The sequence below is a fragment of the Rhynchophorus ferrugineus genome, unplaced genomic scaffold, assembly GCF_030347505.1.
Source record: "Rhynchophorus ferrugineus isolate W39M unplaced genomic scaffold, kcgeb_rfMv2 rfM8, whole genome shotgun sequence".
Taxonomy (NCBI): Eukaryota; Metazoa; Arthropoda; class Insecta; order Coleoptera; family Curculionidae; genus Rhynchophorus; species Rhynchophorus ferrugineus.
This window is the reverse complement of record NW_027472587.1, coordinates 30,395,392-30,413,009: the sequence shown is the minus strand read 5'-3', so window position 1 is coordinate 30,413,009 and position 17,618 is coordinate 30,395,392. Positions and strand designations below refer to the sequence as shown.

The window sequence follows — 17,618 nt, the reverse complement described above, 5'->3', positions numbered from 1 at the left end:
ACCATTCTTAGTTTCTTCCTTGTGACTTTTTAAAACATTCTCTATTTTAGTTTTCTTACTAGAGTTACAAATTAATATCTTTCTATTAATTAATATCATAATTTCAGTCCTATTCTATATATTTCCTCTACTAGTTTTATTGAACCCCTTAATGGTTTACTTGTTTGCTTTAACGTTGAGATTACTTGAGCTTCAGGTTTTAATCTTTTTAACTACATATTAATTTTATGCTACTTTTATCAGCCCAAATACCTTTTAATCCTCATGTTTTTGGTTGTTTTTGTCCCCCCTATTTTAAGTTAATCTTTATCTTGCTTTACCATTGCAACAGTGCTTCTTCTCCATGCCTTATTTTAATCCCTTTTAATTTTTAAAAATTTAATTTGCATTTTTTTTCACTCTTAAATAATTTTATTTCTTGAATTGTTAACAGTTACTCTCCTAATTTTAATTTCTGCTTTTGTTGTATATTCTGTGCATATGTCAATAACAGAGCGAAGGAAGGTCTCGTTTTTACTCCTCATCCTTTCTTATTATACTGCTGTCTCATTATAACATATCCAAAAATATTTCTACTTTTCTACTTCGAATTTTCACCTTGAGTAAACAACATAAACACATAAATTACTACTGATTTGAATGATCACCATCAATAGACTACTTGTATTATGGATATCCTCAGTTTCTCTACTCTCCCCACTTGTATAATTTTATTTCCTACTAGAAGCTGTCCAACATAGAAAATACTTTTTTGCAGAAAAAGCGAAAAAAATTCTTAATTAGGTTAACATCCACTGTAAAACTTAATTTGCATTGTAACTTCTTTTATATTTACAGCTTAATGCTGTTTTTACTTTTTTCTGTTGTTTTACTTTTAGCTTTAGATGGAGAAATTATAAATACCTTTATCTATAGGGCAATTTTATTTTTCTTCAAGAACAAAGTAGATCAGATACCATACATTAAATATATGAATATCATATATAATATGCGTATGTATTTTTGTATATAAATATTAATTATGACTAGTTATATTTGTTTTTCAGGACATTGTTCGTCACAACTCAAAGGTGCCTAAATAGTAGATCAGCACACAACTATTGGTTGTATAGATTAATTTTACTCATTAAGTATGTTGTATAAATCTAATTATAGATTGATTTATTGACTGCATTTTTATATATATAGTAAGTTATTTTATATAATTTATGGCTTTAATATGATTTAGTCACAATTAAGCTAGTTTTAATTGTTTTAAGTTTGAATATGTTTTTGTAAGTTGTGAATGATTAAATTGATCATGTCATTGCAATCAATTTGGTTTTATTTAATAGTACCAAGTCATAAAATTAAGGAGACTCTGTGAGACGGTCTAAAGATGGCGAGGAAATGACGAAACCGTAGGGTCTGGTAGTGCCGTTAGTGGTTGTGCCTTTGGACCGTTCGGATTTGGAACGAGACCTCAGTGATTCTGACTGTGCCTCGGATTTGTCCTCTGGTTCATCTTCGTCTTCCTCCGACCTTGCATCCAACACCGGTTTGACGTTACTGTTGAATTTGAGGAAGAATTTGATTTCGTTCTTCAGCGCTTGGAAGATCGACACCTTCGCTTTCTTGGCCACGCGGAAAATGTTGAAAATGAACTCGAAAAGGACCAGTACCATGCCGAGCACCGTTCCGAAGATGGTCACGTAGAAAATACCTTCGACGTTTTGCAGATCGAGAGGAGTGGCACTAGGATCATCAGCGGCTCCCTGAAAATATGTTTCTCATAATATTGCTGCATCTATTGCTTTAAAATATACGATAATCTTACAGTACATTGTCCACCACCCTTACGTTCTTCCCACCACTTCTTTCGTATTTTCTCAATCTCGCCTGACGTTTGCAGCTTTAGAATGGCCAGACTTAATCTGGTTCTGTATGGAGAATCTAAAAATATTAAATAGTGATATTCTTAGTGTGATCCTGTCATTATTGTCATGAAACATGTAATATACTTATTATCTTTAATTTGATCGATTTGAATTACTATTTGTTTTAAATGTTAACAGAAAGTTTTTTAAACAATTCCTGATTTGATGAAAAGACAATGGACAGCTAGTATTACAAGAAACTAACATACACACACAAACATCATTTGTATGAAATCTATGTCAATTATCCATTTCAAAATTTATGTAATCAAACCTTCATATTTAAACCCAAATTATCTCAGACATGCCCTTCCTCAGGGTGGATATGCATTTTCAATCTAGCTAGGTTACAGATCCTTCTTGAAAAAACTTTTTTTAGAAAATTAAAGAAAATTTAATTAGGAAAATTAAGAAATTGCTTCGTGTACCATGTGAAGTAAAACTACATGCTATATAGCTTATCTGTAGGTAGTGTAGACTTAGGGCCTCTTCTAATTTACTAACTCCCTTAGATTGCTTTTGAGGATGAATGATCAGACATGAAGGAGAGTATAGTAAGAGGAATTATTTCAGTACCTTCAGTACTTTTAAATCATATCGAAAATTACAGAGTTTTTTTAAACACAGATACAGTGGAGTTTTCAGTTCTTCGAATTTGCAAACTATGAAAAGTATCATATGTTCTATACTTATCATTATCAAATCAGTGTCTGACTGCTGCCGCTTAATCCCCGTGTCTAATTGATTAAATAAATCCAAATGAGCAAATAGATTTAAAAGTTTAAATGCTGGTGAAGCTGAATCAGATTTAGAGCTTTTCTTGGCAATGTTTCTTCAGAGAATAACAGACTGCCTAAGACATAGTATATGCCTAATCCCAGTAATTCTCTATAACAAAAATATAAAAAATTGTAGGAGAATTGAAATAAAACAATCGTTAAGTAATGACGACAATTTTTATAATAACTAAGAAGGATGTGCATGTCTATTGTTTTTCAAATATTTAAAGTACTGTTTCATGGCATACCTTGTATTACTAATATGAACTTTATTATAATACATGCAATGTTCAACAGAAAGTTATTGAACAACAATAATTATACCTTTTTTCAATGCTATACCATAACCCTTCTCATCCAACCGATCTCCTACGATAGTCAAGCCGCAGTGACGTTGAATAGTGTACTCAATAGTGGTAGATTCCATAAAGAAGGCGTAGCGCATCTCTTCCGCCATGGTAACACCGACTTTGTTGTCGTTTGGCATGTCTTCAGGATGTTCTCGCATGTATTTTGCAATTTCTTGGTATAGTTCATTACCAGTACTTTTCTGAAAGGATAATATTGTTTATAATAGTTATCTATAATGGTTAAGATTGTGAAGATATATACCTCAAAGAAATCCATAGTAGCACCGTTAGCTTTAGCTCCATAACGAATACCATACTTGTCAGCGTTTTCCAGGAGACTTTTGACGTCGGTAAAGAGCTCTACGTGGTTTTCAGTTACTAAGAATGATGCCAGATTGGCAGTATAAGATGATACCATAATTAAGACGAAGAACCACCACACTCCTGACACTAATCTAGTAGGTATAGCTCTATAAGCAAGAAATATATCTGCATTAATGTCAAGAAGAATATCAGGTCCAAAATAGGTGGTTCCCAAATAACTTTGTATATTTTATTAATGAGGACTAGTTATTATTAGTATCTGCTTGCTTTGATGGGGAACTTTTATACAAGTCCTACAGCTTATTTCAGAACTTTTTAGTCAATGAATATCAATATTTTAATATTTCTATATTTCCATTTAAAATTTACATTCGCAATGTTCTAAGAATATTAAATTTAAACATTTTACGTCAAACATTAAAACGTTTTAGTTATTGAGTGCACCGTAAATATCCTTTTAGGTGATATTGTAATCTTCTACATTTCTATTCTTCGGAGCTTTTTAACCATTACTTTAACCAATAGTTGATGAATATACGTATTTTTATTACTTTAATATTTTTATAAATCCATTCACATATACGTTCACCATATTGTCGAACTTTAATGTAAAATATGTCTAATATTAAATCTTTTTTTTTTTAGATTTTTAGCCATATTTTGCCTCGTGATTATTCTTGTTTGTATTATTGACTTTAATTTCAAAAGTTTATTGTCACCACTTTATTTTGGAAAATTTAAATGTGGATATTACTATTCTTAAACCTAGAATTTGTATATTAAACTTATTCATAGAGTACTCCGTGAATATCTCTTTGTAATATTTCTAAAGTTTTACTTACAAATTTCTTAATTGTTATTTTTAGTTTTCATTTTAAGACTGCTTTCACCATATTATCATCATTTTATTACAGAATATTTTAAATTTTTACATTAACTTCAGAACGCTTCTTTTAAGAAAATTCATTCGCCATAGTATCACATTTTTATTTGAGATCTAATATATATTTTCTTGAAACCTCAGAATCAAATTTTTGATACTATTAACTGATGAATACTGTTGGAATTATATTTCCCCTTTTCCATATACACTGGTGCCTTCGCTTGTATACCAAAATCTTATTTAGGAAGATCTAACTGTGGATTACGCTTTTCTATAAACAGGGGCCGATAATGAAGTTTTTTGAAGCAAACTATATGTATAGAATTATTGAAATTCTATTTTTGAAGTTTAACCTTTCTAAATAAAGTGCTTTTTAACCATAAATATTTAAGTCAACTTTGGACGATGAGGACGTTTCTCTTTTCTGTATCTGTTTCAACTTGTTGAGCGAGGGTCATTATTACTAGTAAGTAAATCAATAAGTAAGATAATAACTTACATCGGAGCAATTTCCGAACCTTGTTGAAGCATAGCACCGGTAGCAAACCATACAGAATTGGCTAAACTGAACTGATTGATGAGAAATTCTGGTTCCTCGACGCAGGGGTACGGATTGGTCCATTCATCGGGACATATTCGTCCCAATAAAAAGAAGGATAAAGATACGATGACGAAAGCCACCGCCAGAGCTATCCAGGTGTCCAAAGCGAATGGCTCGGCAAAAGAGAAGAAGTTCGGAGGAGCTTTTGTCGGTTTCTGGAAGAGAATGCTTACGCCCAGGTTCATGAATGGCGAAGTGAAATCCACGGCCTCTGCTCTGTCTGATGTTATGGTTAAGTCGGTGATGGCCATGTCAGCCCTCTGAAATTAAGAATGAACTTTATTAAATATTGTTTACAATAATAAAAATGTTAACTATTTGGATTACTATGTATTTCTTACTTGTCCATGCCTTGCAGGTTATATTTTAGTCTATTTTACGCTTGTACGATGGTGAAAACAAGCGATCTGTGTAATGTGTGATCTCTTAGACTTCTTCAGACGTATCACTAGCGACATTATCCACGATAATGACATCATAGACCAAACATGGTAAAACATTATCATTGAAGAGGAATAGTAAAGGGTATCACTCAGGAAGCCAAGAGAAAAGGAGAGCAGCACATACTCCGTTCTCATGTCGATATCGAAGTAATACAATTCTTATCAGGAATACTTCACAACATCACAGCACCAGAAAAGGACACATACTTAAAAGAATCAAACCATTTGATCATATGTATTGTAGTGTAGTGAGGTGTTGACACATAAACATTATTACACTATAAACTAAGATAGTGCCGATAGGTCTTCCTAGATATATACCTAGATTTAAGTTATTTTAAACACAAATTGTGGATTAGTCGGCAACGATAGTAACAATGTAATAAATAAATTTAAAAAAAATCGAGCTTGCTCTTTGCAAAACAGAAAAGACGTATTCATTCTCCCAATACTTATTAGTTTACTGATATAATCACTCTTACCCCAGCCATAACTTCACCAATCATCCCAGTCCATTGACCGTTCACTTTGTTTCCGTTTTTTCCATCAGCTTGAACGACGAAAGTGTAATTGAAACCTTCCAATTTCGCCAGTTCTTCAATGAGATCGATACTGAAACCCTCGTAACGGTCGTTACCTACTAGTTGCTCTGAAGCTTCCTTATTCATACCGTACGGATCTGTCTGCAATCGGAATCTGTCAATAACATCGGAAAACCGTTAGATATGTACGTATGTTACCAAGGATATGATAACAGTGAAGGTCTTGTTACGCATGCTGTCCTTGCCTAGTTCCAGAGGTTCGTCGAATTTTTTTGTGATGTTGAGGCCTTCGGAAGAGTTCCACAACGCCACCGTTGTGATGCCTCCTTCCCGTAGTTCGTAAATCTGAAGATTGAAGGTACTTCGGAATCCTTCGTTGTTGAATTCAATGGGACCTGTTAGTCCTTTGTATGTACTCTGAGAATACAGGAATGCCTTTATATTCACTACTAATTAAAGGTCGTTATTCTAATAAAGAAATATAAAAATAGGGTGAATCTAAAACTAAACCTTGATTGCTTTTATGTGCAAAACTGACGGTGAATAACTAATTCAATTATTTAAAAATATTTAAGGCTTAGCACAATGATGATGGTGATAGGACGGTCCTCCTGCTGTTCCTATAGTCATGGTTTTGAATCCTGTTAGAGCATGGTTGTAAATTTATGTTTGTTATTGTTTAACATTTGTGATGATTCTTAGGTAATACTGTAAAATCCGACAAGGAAAATGATCCCAGTCACGCCAGTAACCAGGCTGGGTAAGACCGGATGTCTTCTGGAATAATCTAATAAGTTGGTCACTCGCCAGTCGGTAGGTTTAATGCCGATGACCATGACACGGAGCCTACTTCTAACAGTAGGTCCAATCCAGATAAACCCTAGTTGGTAAAAAGATACTTTTAATGAGACTATTATGTTTGTTTCTACGTTTTTCTTTGTCATTTAAGCTAATTGTCTCTAAAAATAATAAATAACTAACTCAACCCAAAAACTCCAAAACCTGCTCTTGATAAAATTGCTATTTAAATTAAATAAATCGACAGATATAGACAAATATAACAAAAACGAAGATTAAGCCACAACGATGAACTCGATATCAACTTCAGGAAAAGATTGAAGTTCAGACTTATATATTTACAACAATTTTATTTAATATAGGCAAATACTAGGTCCAGTGTGGAGCTGTATAATTCAGCTGTAAAGTTGCGCCAGCGACTCCAATATCCAAGTGATTCAAGGGTCTCAACATAAAGCGCAAAAGTGTGTTGTGAATGCGTCTTGGTTTGTATGTTACACATTTGTGACCTCCATCTTGACCTAGAATTGAGATGACCACCCGCATTATCAGATGATATGCCGATTTCCATCAAAGAAGACTACAGAACTACCTTAACATGAAATAAATGAAAAAATAATCAGATATAATGTCTGAACACTGTTTATTAGTTGGACAGTAGTTTTAATAAATAAATTAATTTAGAAAAATTAATAAATTCATGAAAGAAAATAATTATGAGTTTACCTCTTTACTATTTACAATGTCTTTCAAACGGCAGATATATGGCACTGGTTATTGTTTGAAATATATGAATACATTCTTTAAAAAACCAAAAAAAAAAACAGGAAATTATTACATTTTGTTGGTGCAGATATTCATGCTCAAAAGTAAAGGTGAACATCTTTCACAATATTTTTTAATAGAAATATTTGAAGCTCATTAAAGATGGGAAAAATATATTTCCCATATTTATTTTCTATAGCTTTCTCTGGTCATAAATATTTGCACCAACATTCGTAAGTAGTAGTTAGGTATTTATAATATTTTATTTCAATATTTTGTTGGTGCAGATATTCATGTCCAAAATTAAAGGGGAACAACTTTTATTATTAATAGTTTTCACAATTTCTTGTATCTTGAATCTTTTATTTAACCTTTTGTTTCTGAGAACGTCAATTTGGGCTTCGAAATAAGCACGAATCTGTAGAACAAGTGCAAAAATTGGTAAACGAAATAAATGTAGATTTAAATGCCAAGAAATATTATTCAGCTGCATATCTTGGACATATCTCAGGTTTTTGATAAAATGTAGCATATAGGATTACAGCATAAATTAAAGAAACTTCTCTCTCATCCTTTTTTCAATTTTTTTCAATCTTTTTTCACAGCATTTTACCATAAAACTAGTTGATGAATACAATGAAATACAGCCATTGTACTGGGTCCCATATTGTATTATCTACATGCAGTAGAACCACCGACTACAAAAATCAGTACCTCGGCAACACAAGGCAATACGACAGCATAATGAAGATCCAATAACGGCATCAATAAGCTTACCGACTGGTGACGAATTTGCTTTTTTGTATTTTCCTTGTCGTATTTTACACTCTTGTCTTATGCTAAATCCCCACTTCGCGAAATTAGTTTTCGTGGAAAAACGAGCTGTGTATGCTGTGGTCCCATCTAGCTGAAACCAGCATATTCTCTAGTCCTTGCTCATCCATTTCAGGCACAAGAAAATGTCGAATCATGTCTTGGTATCGTTCAGGAGTAACAGTAATTGCAACACCTAGTTTATTTTCCAAAAAATAGGGACCAATGATGTTTCCAGCATGAATACCACATCATATAGTTGTTTTCAGTAGACGCAATAAGGTTTCGTGAATTAATTGAGGATTCTGTGTTTCCCAAAACCGACTGTTCTGTTTATTGACAGAATATTAACATGGCCACTGAGAAGAAAATGGGTTTCATCGCTCATTATCAATTTACACGAACAATCTTCAACTTCACCAGACAGCCTTAGGATTGCATTACTGTACTCAACTCGTTGATCAGGGCCTCTCGATAGCAATTTTTCGACTAATTGAATTTTGTACGAGAACATTTTCAAATTAGTTTTCAAAATTCACCTTAAACTGCATGCAGAAATGTGTAACTGGGAACCACGTCTCCGAATTGATCTTTCTGGAGACTCTGCAGTACTATCACGCACCAGAGGCACATTTTGAGCGTTACGAGACGTCCGTTATCTTCCAGGACGAGGCCTCTCTGCTGTCGTACCGTACTGTCGAAAATTCGCACGTAAACTATAAATTGTGGTTTTGTGAGGCATTGGACGATTAGGATATTTTTGGCGCAATTTCCGCTGAGTGGCAATAATGGAACGATTATTTTCAATAAATATTGTCACTATTTCTGCTCGTTCTTGAGGCATATATTTATCCGTAATAAAATTTGGACGTCTACACAATACAGTGGCTAAAGCGAAACTTAGCTAAACGTCACATAACCAAGATGGCGCGCAATCAAAATGGTAGTGGGACTTTTGCTCCACCTGTTATATCTAGATTGAATAGATATCTATAGATATAACAGTTATTATAAGAAAGACACGTTACCTACTGGGCATATTGCTGCACCACTAGGGGCAATAATAAAAAAAGCCTTACTCGTGCAAACTTTCGTGTCCCAAATGACGTGTACCCGAACAATGAACATAATTCTATTGCGATTACTCACGGTTTTCAAGAAATTGACGATGCTGTATCCGTGTACCCAACTATCAGACTGGTAACAATCCAGAGGTACCCCAAAAGTCTCTATATCCGCCATTTTGGAAATAATATCAGTGAACATGTACACTGCATCTGAAATAATACATATTTTATCCTACAACAATTTTCAAATTTGTAAATAAATCAAAAACTACCGAATATTAACGCCGTCTCAGTTTCCAGCCTTGAAGCTGTCTGTGAAGGATCTTCGTCCACTTGATCGGCAAATATTTCCTTGCTGATCTCTTGTACATACGCAGAATCCGGATTTATCATGCGAATCTGGAATATAGAGTCGTTTTAACAGCTTAAAAAATGATTGACGACATTACCCCAGTAATATTAGACTGACTCCATTGGAATGGTGATAAATCTCTTGTGTGGGCGTCTAAATTGGTGATGAAATAGTTATACTCGTGAGTCATCAAACCAATTTGCTGGCATTGTATCAAAATATCTATCAGGTTATCTATGCGACAGTCGATGATAATAAATTTTTGCCTAGTTCTTCGGATCTTCTTTAAAGTGTCTCGGTAGTTTCCGGTTCCTTCTCGATCTAACTGTTCCACGGTGATGACCACTCCCGTTTCTTTGGCGTACAGAATCAGGCCGGATAGGCGCAGCAAACTTTCATCGTCTTCATAGAGGATTGTGAAGGTCGTCCATTTCCATTCCTGGATGAAATCGATGTAGGCCTTGGTTAACAGTGGAGGATGGGGGTAAAAATTTAACGAACTACCTGAAAAATTATAGATAATTTATTATACAATATATATATAGTTATATTATGTTATAGATTATACAATATTATACAATATAATGTTCTCCTAAATGACAAAACAATACTTTTTTGTTGGTTAAATTTTAGAATTCCTAAAGCCTAGAGCCCTTGTCAGTTGAATTTAAAACGAGTTTTGATGATTTTAATTGTCATTTTTCCTGAGCTGTTCTGCTTTAATAAATTTATACATTACTTTGATTTCTATTCGATCATCCTTTGACCCCAATTTCCATTTGCTTGCAGTTATTTTTAACTTTAGTTTTAATTGTTATGTTTGTAACTAACTTTCTTTTGTTTTCGTGTTTTGCATACTGCTATAGTCAATTTTCTTTTTCCATTTTTTGAACATTTTTACTCGAAAATAATCGTTACGTAAACATCGCAAAATAATGGGTTGCAGGATCAAGCAATTTTTACAAGCCTCATTTAAAAACAGCTTAAACGAGTCTAATCTTTTTGTAGAGTCTGGAACAAATGGTAGTCGGTCAAGAGAGGATTCAGAATATACACAGGATGTATTATAACTTCACTCGTTACAAAAATAAGATGACACCAATAATTATGCTCAAAAACATGACAAACCGATAGAACATATCGGATTTTATAGGCCCCTCCATAAAAAATTTAGACGACTTATAACAATACCAGATTTTAGAAAGAACTGCCCTACAATACATGCATGTATTACTAGCTTTTGATCGTGTTGGCATTTGGGATTAATCTCATATCTTTTCGAAAGAAAATTAGTCTCGCAAGAAGGGGAATTCTCAACACTTAAACCTATTTCGGTGGCAGCCGATTTGGTGGCGTAGTGGTAAAGGCGACTGGACAGTCCTCCTACTGTTGCGATAGTTGCGGGTTCGAATCCTGCTGGGGCATGGTCGTAAAATCTATGTTTGTGATTGTTTAATATTTGTGATTACTCTAGGCAAGAGTGTACATCGACCCATTGATCCCAGTCACGCCAGTAACCAGGTTGGGTAATACTGGATGTCTTCTGGGATTATTTCTAAAGTAGGTCACTCGCCAGTCGGTGGGCTTAATGCCGAGGACCGTGGTTTGGAGCCCACGTTAAGCTTGTAGGAATGTTCGTCCGGTCAGTCGGTTGGAATGTAAGGCTGTCAATACGATTGTTTATCCAAACACTCACTACCATTTTGTGGAAGAAATTGACAGGATATTAGGTTAAGGCAAAGAAAATACGGTAGCGCTGTGGAAATGGTACTGTTACAAGGGGGTAGAGAAATGAAAAGAGAGCAACACGTCGTCGTGGTGGTCTTTTACAGCAGGGAACCGAATGGTACCAATCCACCAGCGTTGCCAACCTTTGACTTTGTTATAAGTGAATGCGTGAAGGGTTGTAGCGGTCGCTACAAGTTGTAGAGCCAGCCACTAAAGAAAAAATCCAAGAGGTTGACGTGACTAAAAACAATATTACATTTTTTATTTCGGCTGCAGTTCGGCCCAGGGTAGTGTCTTGGCACTACTCTTGTATCTAATCTACACTGCAGAGATCCCAACAACAGAAAAAACAGTACTTGGAACATTTATCGAATAATCGTGGCAAAAAATATGTCACTGCCTAAGGCTGTAGAAGAAGTACAAGTGACAGTCAAGAAGATCTACTAATGGACTATAGACTTTGAAATGCAGCTTAGTAATACAAATAATTAATTTTACGTTGCGGTGAAATGATAAAATATATAATATTACTTGACGAATATTCGATTCCTCAAGCAGAATCAGTTACATTCCTCGGCATCAATCTCTGTAGTAGGTTGAATTGGAAACATGACGTTAGACAAAAATCAGACTCACAATTTGAAAACTGTACTAATTGGTCGGAAGATACTCCCAACTTGACCTAAAATCAAAGAGATTGCTTGATATAAAACCTATCTGGACTTACTGTGTTGCACTACAACATCAAATTAACAGGTAATCTATGCTGCCAAGACAAAATTGTTCGACTAACTATCAATGCTTATTGTTACGTAATCAACGAACTACACGATGATCTCGAAATCGAAACGCAGAAAATAAAAAGATTGAGGGGCACTAACCACATGAACTTGTATAGTACTGGGTGTACTGTAGTTTCAGCGTACGCTGGGGAATATACACTGATATAATATATACACTCGTCTTGCTTAATGTAATTTAGAAATATTCCTATAATTGTAAAGTTTCAACATCAGTTGGTCTCTGTGTTTAGCAATTATTTACAAAGCAAAAATCGATTTTACTAGTTGTTCCATCATGGATTCATTAATTGGATTTAAAAAAATCGAATGTAATCTAGCAAAAAAGGTTATTTTGAAAACAAGTTGACTAAGCCACCAGTATGCGCCAATCCATGTAATGCAGATCGATGTCATTGTAAATAGCATTCAACAGGATGCGACTATCCTTTTTTAACCGACTTCAAAAAAGGGGAAGGTTCTATGTTCAACTCTATATTTAATGTATGTTTGCCAATTTCTCCGTCAATTACGGATCGATTTTCAAAATTCTTTTTTTATTCGAAAGAGGGCACTTCCGAGGTGGTTTCGTTGGAACTAAGTCGGGATCTGATGGCGAAATCCGGGGAAATCAAGGAATACGTCAAATTTCAAAGGCACGTACAAAATTTTTGGTAGCACAGTGGTAAAGGCGATGGGACAGTCCTCCTACTATTGCGAAAGCCGCGAGTTCGAACCCTGCTGGGACATGGTCGTAAATGTATGTTTGTGATTGTTTAAAATTTGTGGATGTTTTAGGCAAGAGTGTAAAATCCGACAAGGAAAATAATCCCAGTCACGCCAGTAACCAAGCTGGGTAAGACCGGATGTCTTCTTTTTAAAACATAACAAAATCAAGGGAAAATTATTATATCAATTTGTATATTTAGATGAGACGTGGATATTTCAGAATGGCATATTGGATCACTCATGGCAAGATGATATTAATTTGACGTAAAGGTAACAAAAGTTGATGGTAGAAGGTAAATGTGGAAATAACTATGGGTTAGTTTTTGTTAGTCATAACATTTATTAATAGTTCATTGCAGACATAGCTATGTGTCATGAAGAATGACTTCATGCAGGAATATAAATGAAATATTTTTATTCCTGGTACATTATTACTGTTTTCCTCCTGTAAGTCCTGACTACCATGGAGAAATGAATCATGATTTGGTTTTGCAGTGGTTTGAAAATCAGCTTTTAAAAAACTTGAAGGAACCTTCAGTTATTGTTATGGACAATTCACCATATCATAGTACACTGCTGGAGAAGTTTTGAAGAAACCATGTTAAATAATGAACTATTTCAAATTGGTACTAGGTAAATATAAATGTAATGTTTCATTGCGTTTTTTGCAATTTACTTGTTTTAGAAATATTCCCGAGAAAAGATATACAGTAGATCGGATGGCTGAACAATTTGGTCACATAGTATTACGATTTCTCCATATCACTGTATATTCAATGCAATCGAGTTGATATAAGGTGTAGCAAAGACTTATTATAATAGATATGCAGGTCGAGAAGGATATTCCATCAGGAACTGTTTGGATATGTAGAAGGAAGCATTGTCGATCATAACACCTTCGGTTTGGATGAATTCGAGAATGGTGGAATCGTGAACATGTTTTAGACAGATTGGAAATGAACAGTTTAGTGATTGACTTGGACAGTAATTCGGAAACTGAAAGTGACTTGGAAAGTGAAAGGAAACTTTCAGGTTATGTGATAATTCTGTGCAATGCTAGGAAACAGGATAGGAAATTCCTGAGACAGGGTGATGAGAATGGAAACAACTAAAGGTATGCACATAATTAATAGAATATAACTGTAGAAAATAGTATTGTAGGACGTGAAAGATTGTGTGCACCGATGTGATTGTAATTGTTTAGAATTAAACACGAGCATTATGTTTGGTTGGAATGTATGAGGAGAGAATGAATACTAACTGTTTTGTAGATATGATAAATGCATTAAGCAGAATTCAGTGATTAATTTTATCAAGAATGATGTACACAGGTAGTAGCAGAAGAAATAAAAAATACAATAATATCAAGATGTCTTGACAAGTAAACACACCATCGAAGGAAACAAGAACTAAACGGAAAAAGGTAAATATGCTCTCGAATGAAAGCAAAATACTTTACTTTGATATATTATTATTGATTAGGTAGATTAGGCCTCCAGGGGATACCACTACATAAAAACGCGCCTAGAACTCTACCTCATGGGAGGTGTAGAAAAGAACAACTCTAACCTATAAATTATTGTAGCTGTATAATTAATTGTAGTTTAAAGTTCTTCGATATGTGCATTAGATGTACTGTAATGCGAAAATAAATTATATTTGATAACAGTACTTTATTAAATTATTTTATTTAGATTAGAATTTTATCTTAGTCGTATGCCAAAGCCAGAAACTGAACTAAAACTGAGGGTTGACGCTGCAATATTAAAGTTTTGAAGTCACAAATTTCAATGACGCATATACAAATAAACTTTATATATAATATGTGTGTGTGTGTGTATTGTGAAAATCCAAAGAGAAAAACCATCAAAATCAACATCAACGGCGAGGCCGAATATCCATGGCTCCAAGATAATACTCTATGTTTGGTGGGATCAGCTTCCTGTGGTATACTAGAAACTACTAAAAATCTAATGAAACTCTTAATGGGAATCGCCGTAGATTACAATTGATGCGTTTGAGCCGAAAATACAGGAAACACGAAAAAAGACCAAAATACCAACAACGTCACGACAATGTTATTCTTCAGCATCTTCAGTTCAACTACATGTTGCAAGACCAGTTAAAATACACTTGGAAACATTCAAATGGAAACAAGCTTCTGATGAATACTTGTTTTGATACATGAGCCATGACCTGTCTTACTATCGCTTCGTCAGTTCTTATGAAGATACCAAAAAAAGAGTCGATAGCCTCAAAAAATACATCGTTCTTTGGAAATTGAATTCGTAAATTGGCTCAAAGATCAACAAAGTAGGAGCTATCTACGGACAGTACTTTGAATAAAATATATTGTATCGATTTTTCAAAATAAAGCTTCAAATCGAATATATTAAATTTAAAAAAAATCCTTTTTAACATAACAAAATCCTTAGATACTTACCAAGCTTCGTAGGTTCGCTCATCCACTTGGATAAAACGTGAGGTATCTCCTTGGCATCACATACGGCCTGTACCGCATGTATATTGGACAAACTACTTGGACCGAAAACTCCGATGATGCCTTGTTTGGTGAGCGAACAGGTGGAATTCATGGCCACGAACGGATTCTCAGGCGGGATATTGACGGTCAGCGTTATCAAAGCGTGATCCTCGTCTTTGTTTTGGTTCGCTCGCTCGATAGCGAGTTCGAACGCCTTCACGTTCAGCTCATTACTGCCTTCTTCGAATAGACCGGCTGCAACAGAAGATTTCGGGTTTGAAGACGGCGATTCGTCATGGCGATTATCGGGGAAAACTCACCGATGTTAAATCCCTGTCCGTGGGCTAAACGACAACAAATCGACAAGAACAACAATCGAATAATCATCGTTCGCGACGACTGATCATCTGCGGCTTGGCTTGGCGAGACCCACCACGACACCGTCACCAACTAATTTTGGATCGGGTTAAATATAACTTTTTCCGCATGTCATCCGAACTGGCGCATCGATTCTACGTTAATTAAAACATTCTTTGTCGCAATTCCAGTTTGTTTACTATTTTAACTTTGTATTTTTTCCTAGATTTAAATGCATACATTTACGAAAATAAATTACGGTTGCTGAAGCAACATCGAATGGCAAATATATTATTAAAACTCAACTAGGAGTTCATGTCGAATTGTTATCTATGTTAGACAAGTTAAAGTTATTTGAACGAGATGCAACAGTCGTTTTTAATTGACCTCAAACAATGACAAGGTTTTATGTTCCGTCAATTGTAGACCGTTTTTCAAAATTCTTTTTATATTCGAAAGAGTGCACTTACGAGGTGGTGCCATTGGAACTAAGTCAGAAACTGATTTTCACATATTTTTTTATATAAAGTAATCAGATATTATGAGTAGGTATTATTACTGAACTGATGTAACGGAAGACCTGAAGTCGTTCAGTGCAAAAGCCGTTCAGTTTGCTTTTTAAGCACTAACCATATCATATGAGAAACCGTAGAAATATTGTAGGCGACTGTTTCTATAGTGCATTGGATAGAGCGTTCAGCTCACACGCGGAGGTCGAGGGTTCGATTCCCGGCTTTTTGTCTTTGTTGGAGTTTGATTAGAATATTTGTCAAATCACCTAGAGTATTTACTATTTACTGACTATTTACCAAAGTTATGCGATTATCAAGTAATATGAGAATATCCTGAGGACAAGGTAAAGTTATTGGAACGATATGCAAGAGTTGTTTTTAACCAAATTCAAAAAAGGAGGAGGTTTTATGTTCTACCGTATATTTTTTTTATCTATGTTCACCGATTTCTCCGTCAATTGTAGACCGATTATCAAAATTGGAACCAGCATGAAGCAGCAGAATGGCAAACCGAGGGAAATCCCCAAATTTCAAAGGCACGTACAAAGTTTTCACATATGTTTGATCTACAATAATCAGATATTGTGAGTAGATATTATTACTGAACTGACGTGACGGAAACCCCGAAGTCGTTCAGTGCAAAAGCCGTGCGGTTTGCTTTTAAGCACAAATCATAACATATGAGAATCTGTAGAAATATTGCAGGCAGCTGTTTCTATGGTGTAGTGGATAGAGCGTTCAGCTCACATAGGGAGGTCGAGGGTTTGATTCTCGGCTTTTTGTTGTTGTTCGAGTTTGATTAGAACATTTGGCCTATCACCTAGACTATTTACTAATATTAAGTAATATGAGAATATCCTGAGTACAAATGGGGGAACAAATTAAATAAATAAAACTGGGAGGATTGCTGTCTTATATTCTGTTTATTGGTAGCAATTTTTGCCATAATTTTAGCATCTCTCAGAATACGGTTATCATTGCTGTAAAAATACTAAATATTTTGATATTATACAATCCTTGGTGTCTTCATTTCATTAAAAATGCTGTTAACTGCGTAATTTTTTCTATATTTAAATGCATACATTTACAAAAATATATGACGGTTGAAACAGCAAATAGCAAATATATTATTAAAATTTAACTACGAGTTAATGTCGAATTGTTATCTATGTTAGACAAGTTAAAGTTATTGGAGCGAAATGCAACAGTCGTTTTTAATCGACTTCAGAAAAGGAGGCGGTTATTATTGCTTAATGGAAGACCGGAAATCGTTCAGTGCAAAAGCTATTCAGTTTGCTTTTTAATTACTAACCATATCATATGAGAAGGCGTAGAAATAATGCAGGCAACTGCTTCTATGGTGTAATGGATACAGCGTTCAGCTCACACGCGGTGATC

At 34.6% G+C, this 17,618-nt stretch overlaps 2 protein-coding genes and 1 long non-coding RNA gene across 5 annotated transcripts in view; 2 read left to right on the top strand and 1 right to left on the bottom strand.

The window, feature by feature from the left end:
* The window catches only part of Brf (Brf RNA polymerase III subunit), a 106,761-nt gene extending 105,449 nt beyond the window's left edge, over positions 1–1,312 (top strand). For 2 of the 3 annotated variants that reach the window (XM_076411324.1, XM_076411322.1), the window contains one exon: positions 1,047–1,312. The gene's annotated coding sequence lies outside the window, so the exon portion shown is untranslated. Of the gene's footprint in view, positions 1–878 lie in introns of all 3 variants that reach the window. The other variant, XM_076411323.1, reaches the window with a different exon arrangement.
* On the bottom strand, positions 905–15,815 carry LOC143200722 (glutamate receptor ionotropic, kainate 3). The gene is made up of 12 exons (XM_076411321.1): positions 15,672–15,815; positions 15,313–15,606; positions 9,731–10,137; positions 9,554–9,680; positions 9,364–9,491; positions 6,037–6,255; positions 5,779–5,979; positions 4,752–5,113; positions 3,308–3,515; positions 3,020–3,245; positions 1,817–1,932; positions 905–1,754 (listed from the first exon to the last, which is right to left on the bottom strand). The coding sequence occupies exons 1-12, from the start codon at positions 15,736–15,738 to the stop codon at positions 1,350–1,352; spliced, it is 2,760 nt and encodes a 919-aa protein (XP_076267436.1). The 5' UTR covers positions 15,739–15,815; the 3' UTR covers positions 905–1,349.
* LOC143200726 (uncharacterized) lies at positions 13,571–14,393 on the top strand. The gene is made up of 3 exons (XR_013006795.1): positions 13,571–13,983; positions 14,141–14,292; positions 14,352–14,393. It is a non-coding gene; the product is annotated as an uncharacterized LOC143200726 (long non-coding RNA).
* Positions 15,816–17,618: the final 1,803 nt, after the last annotated feature.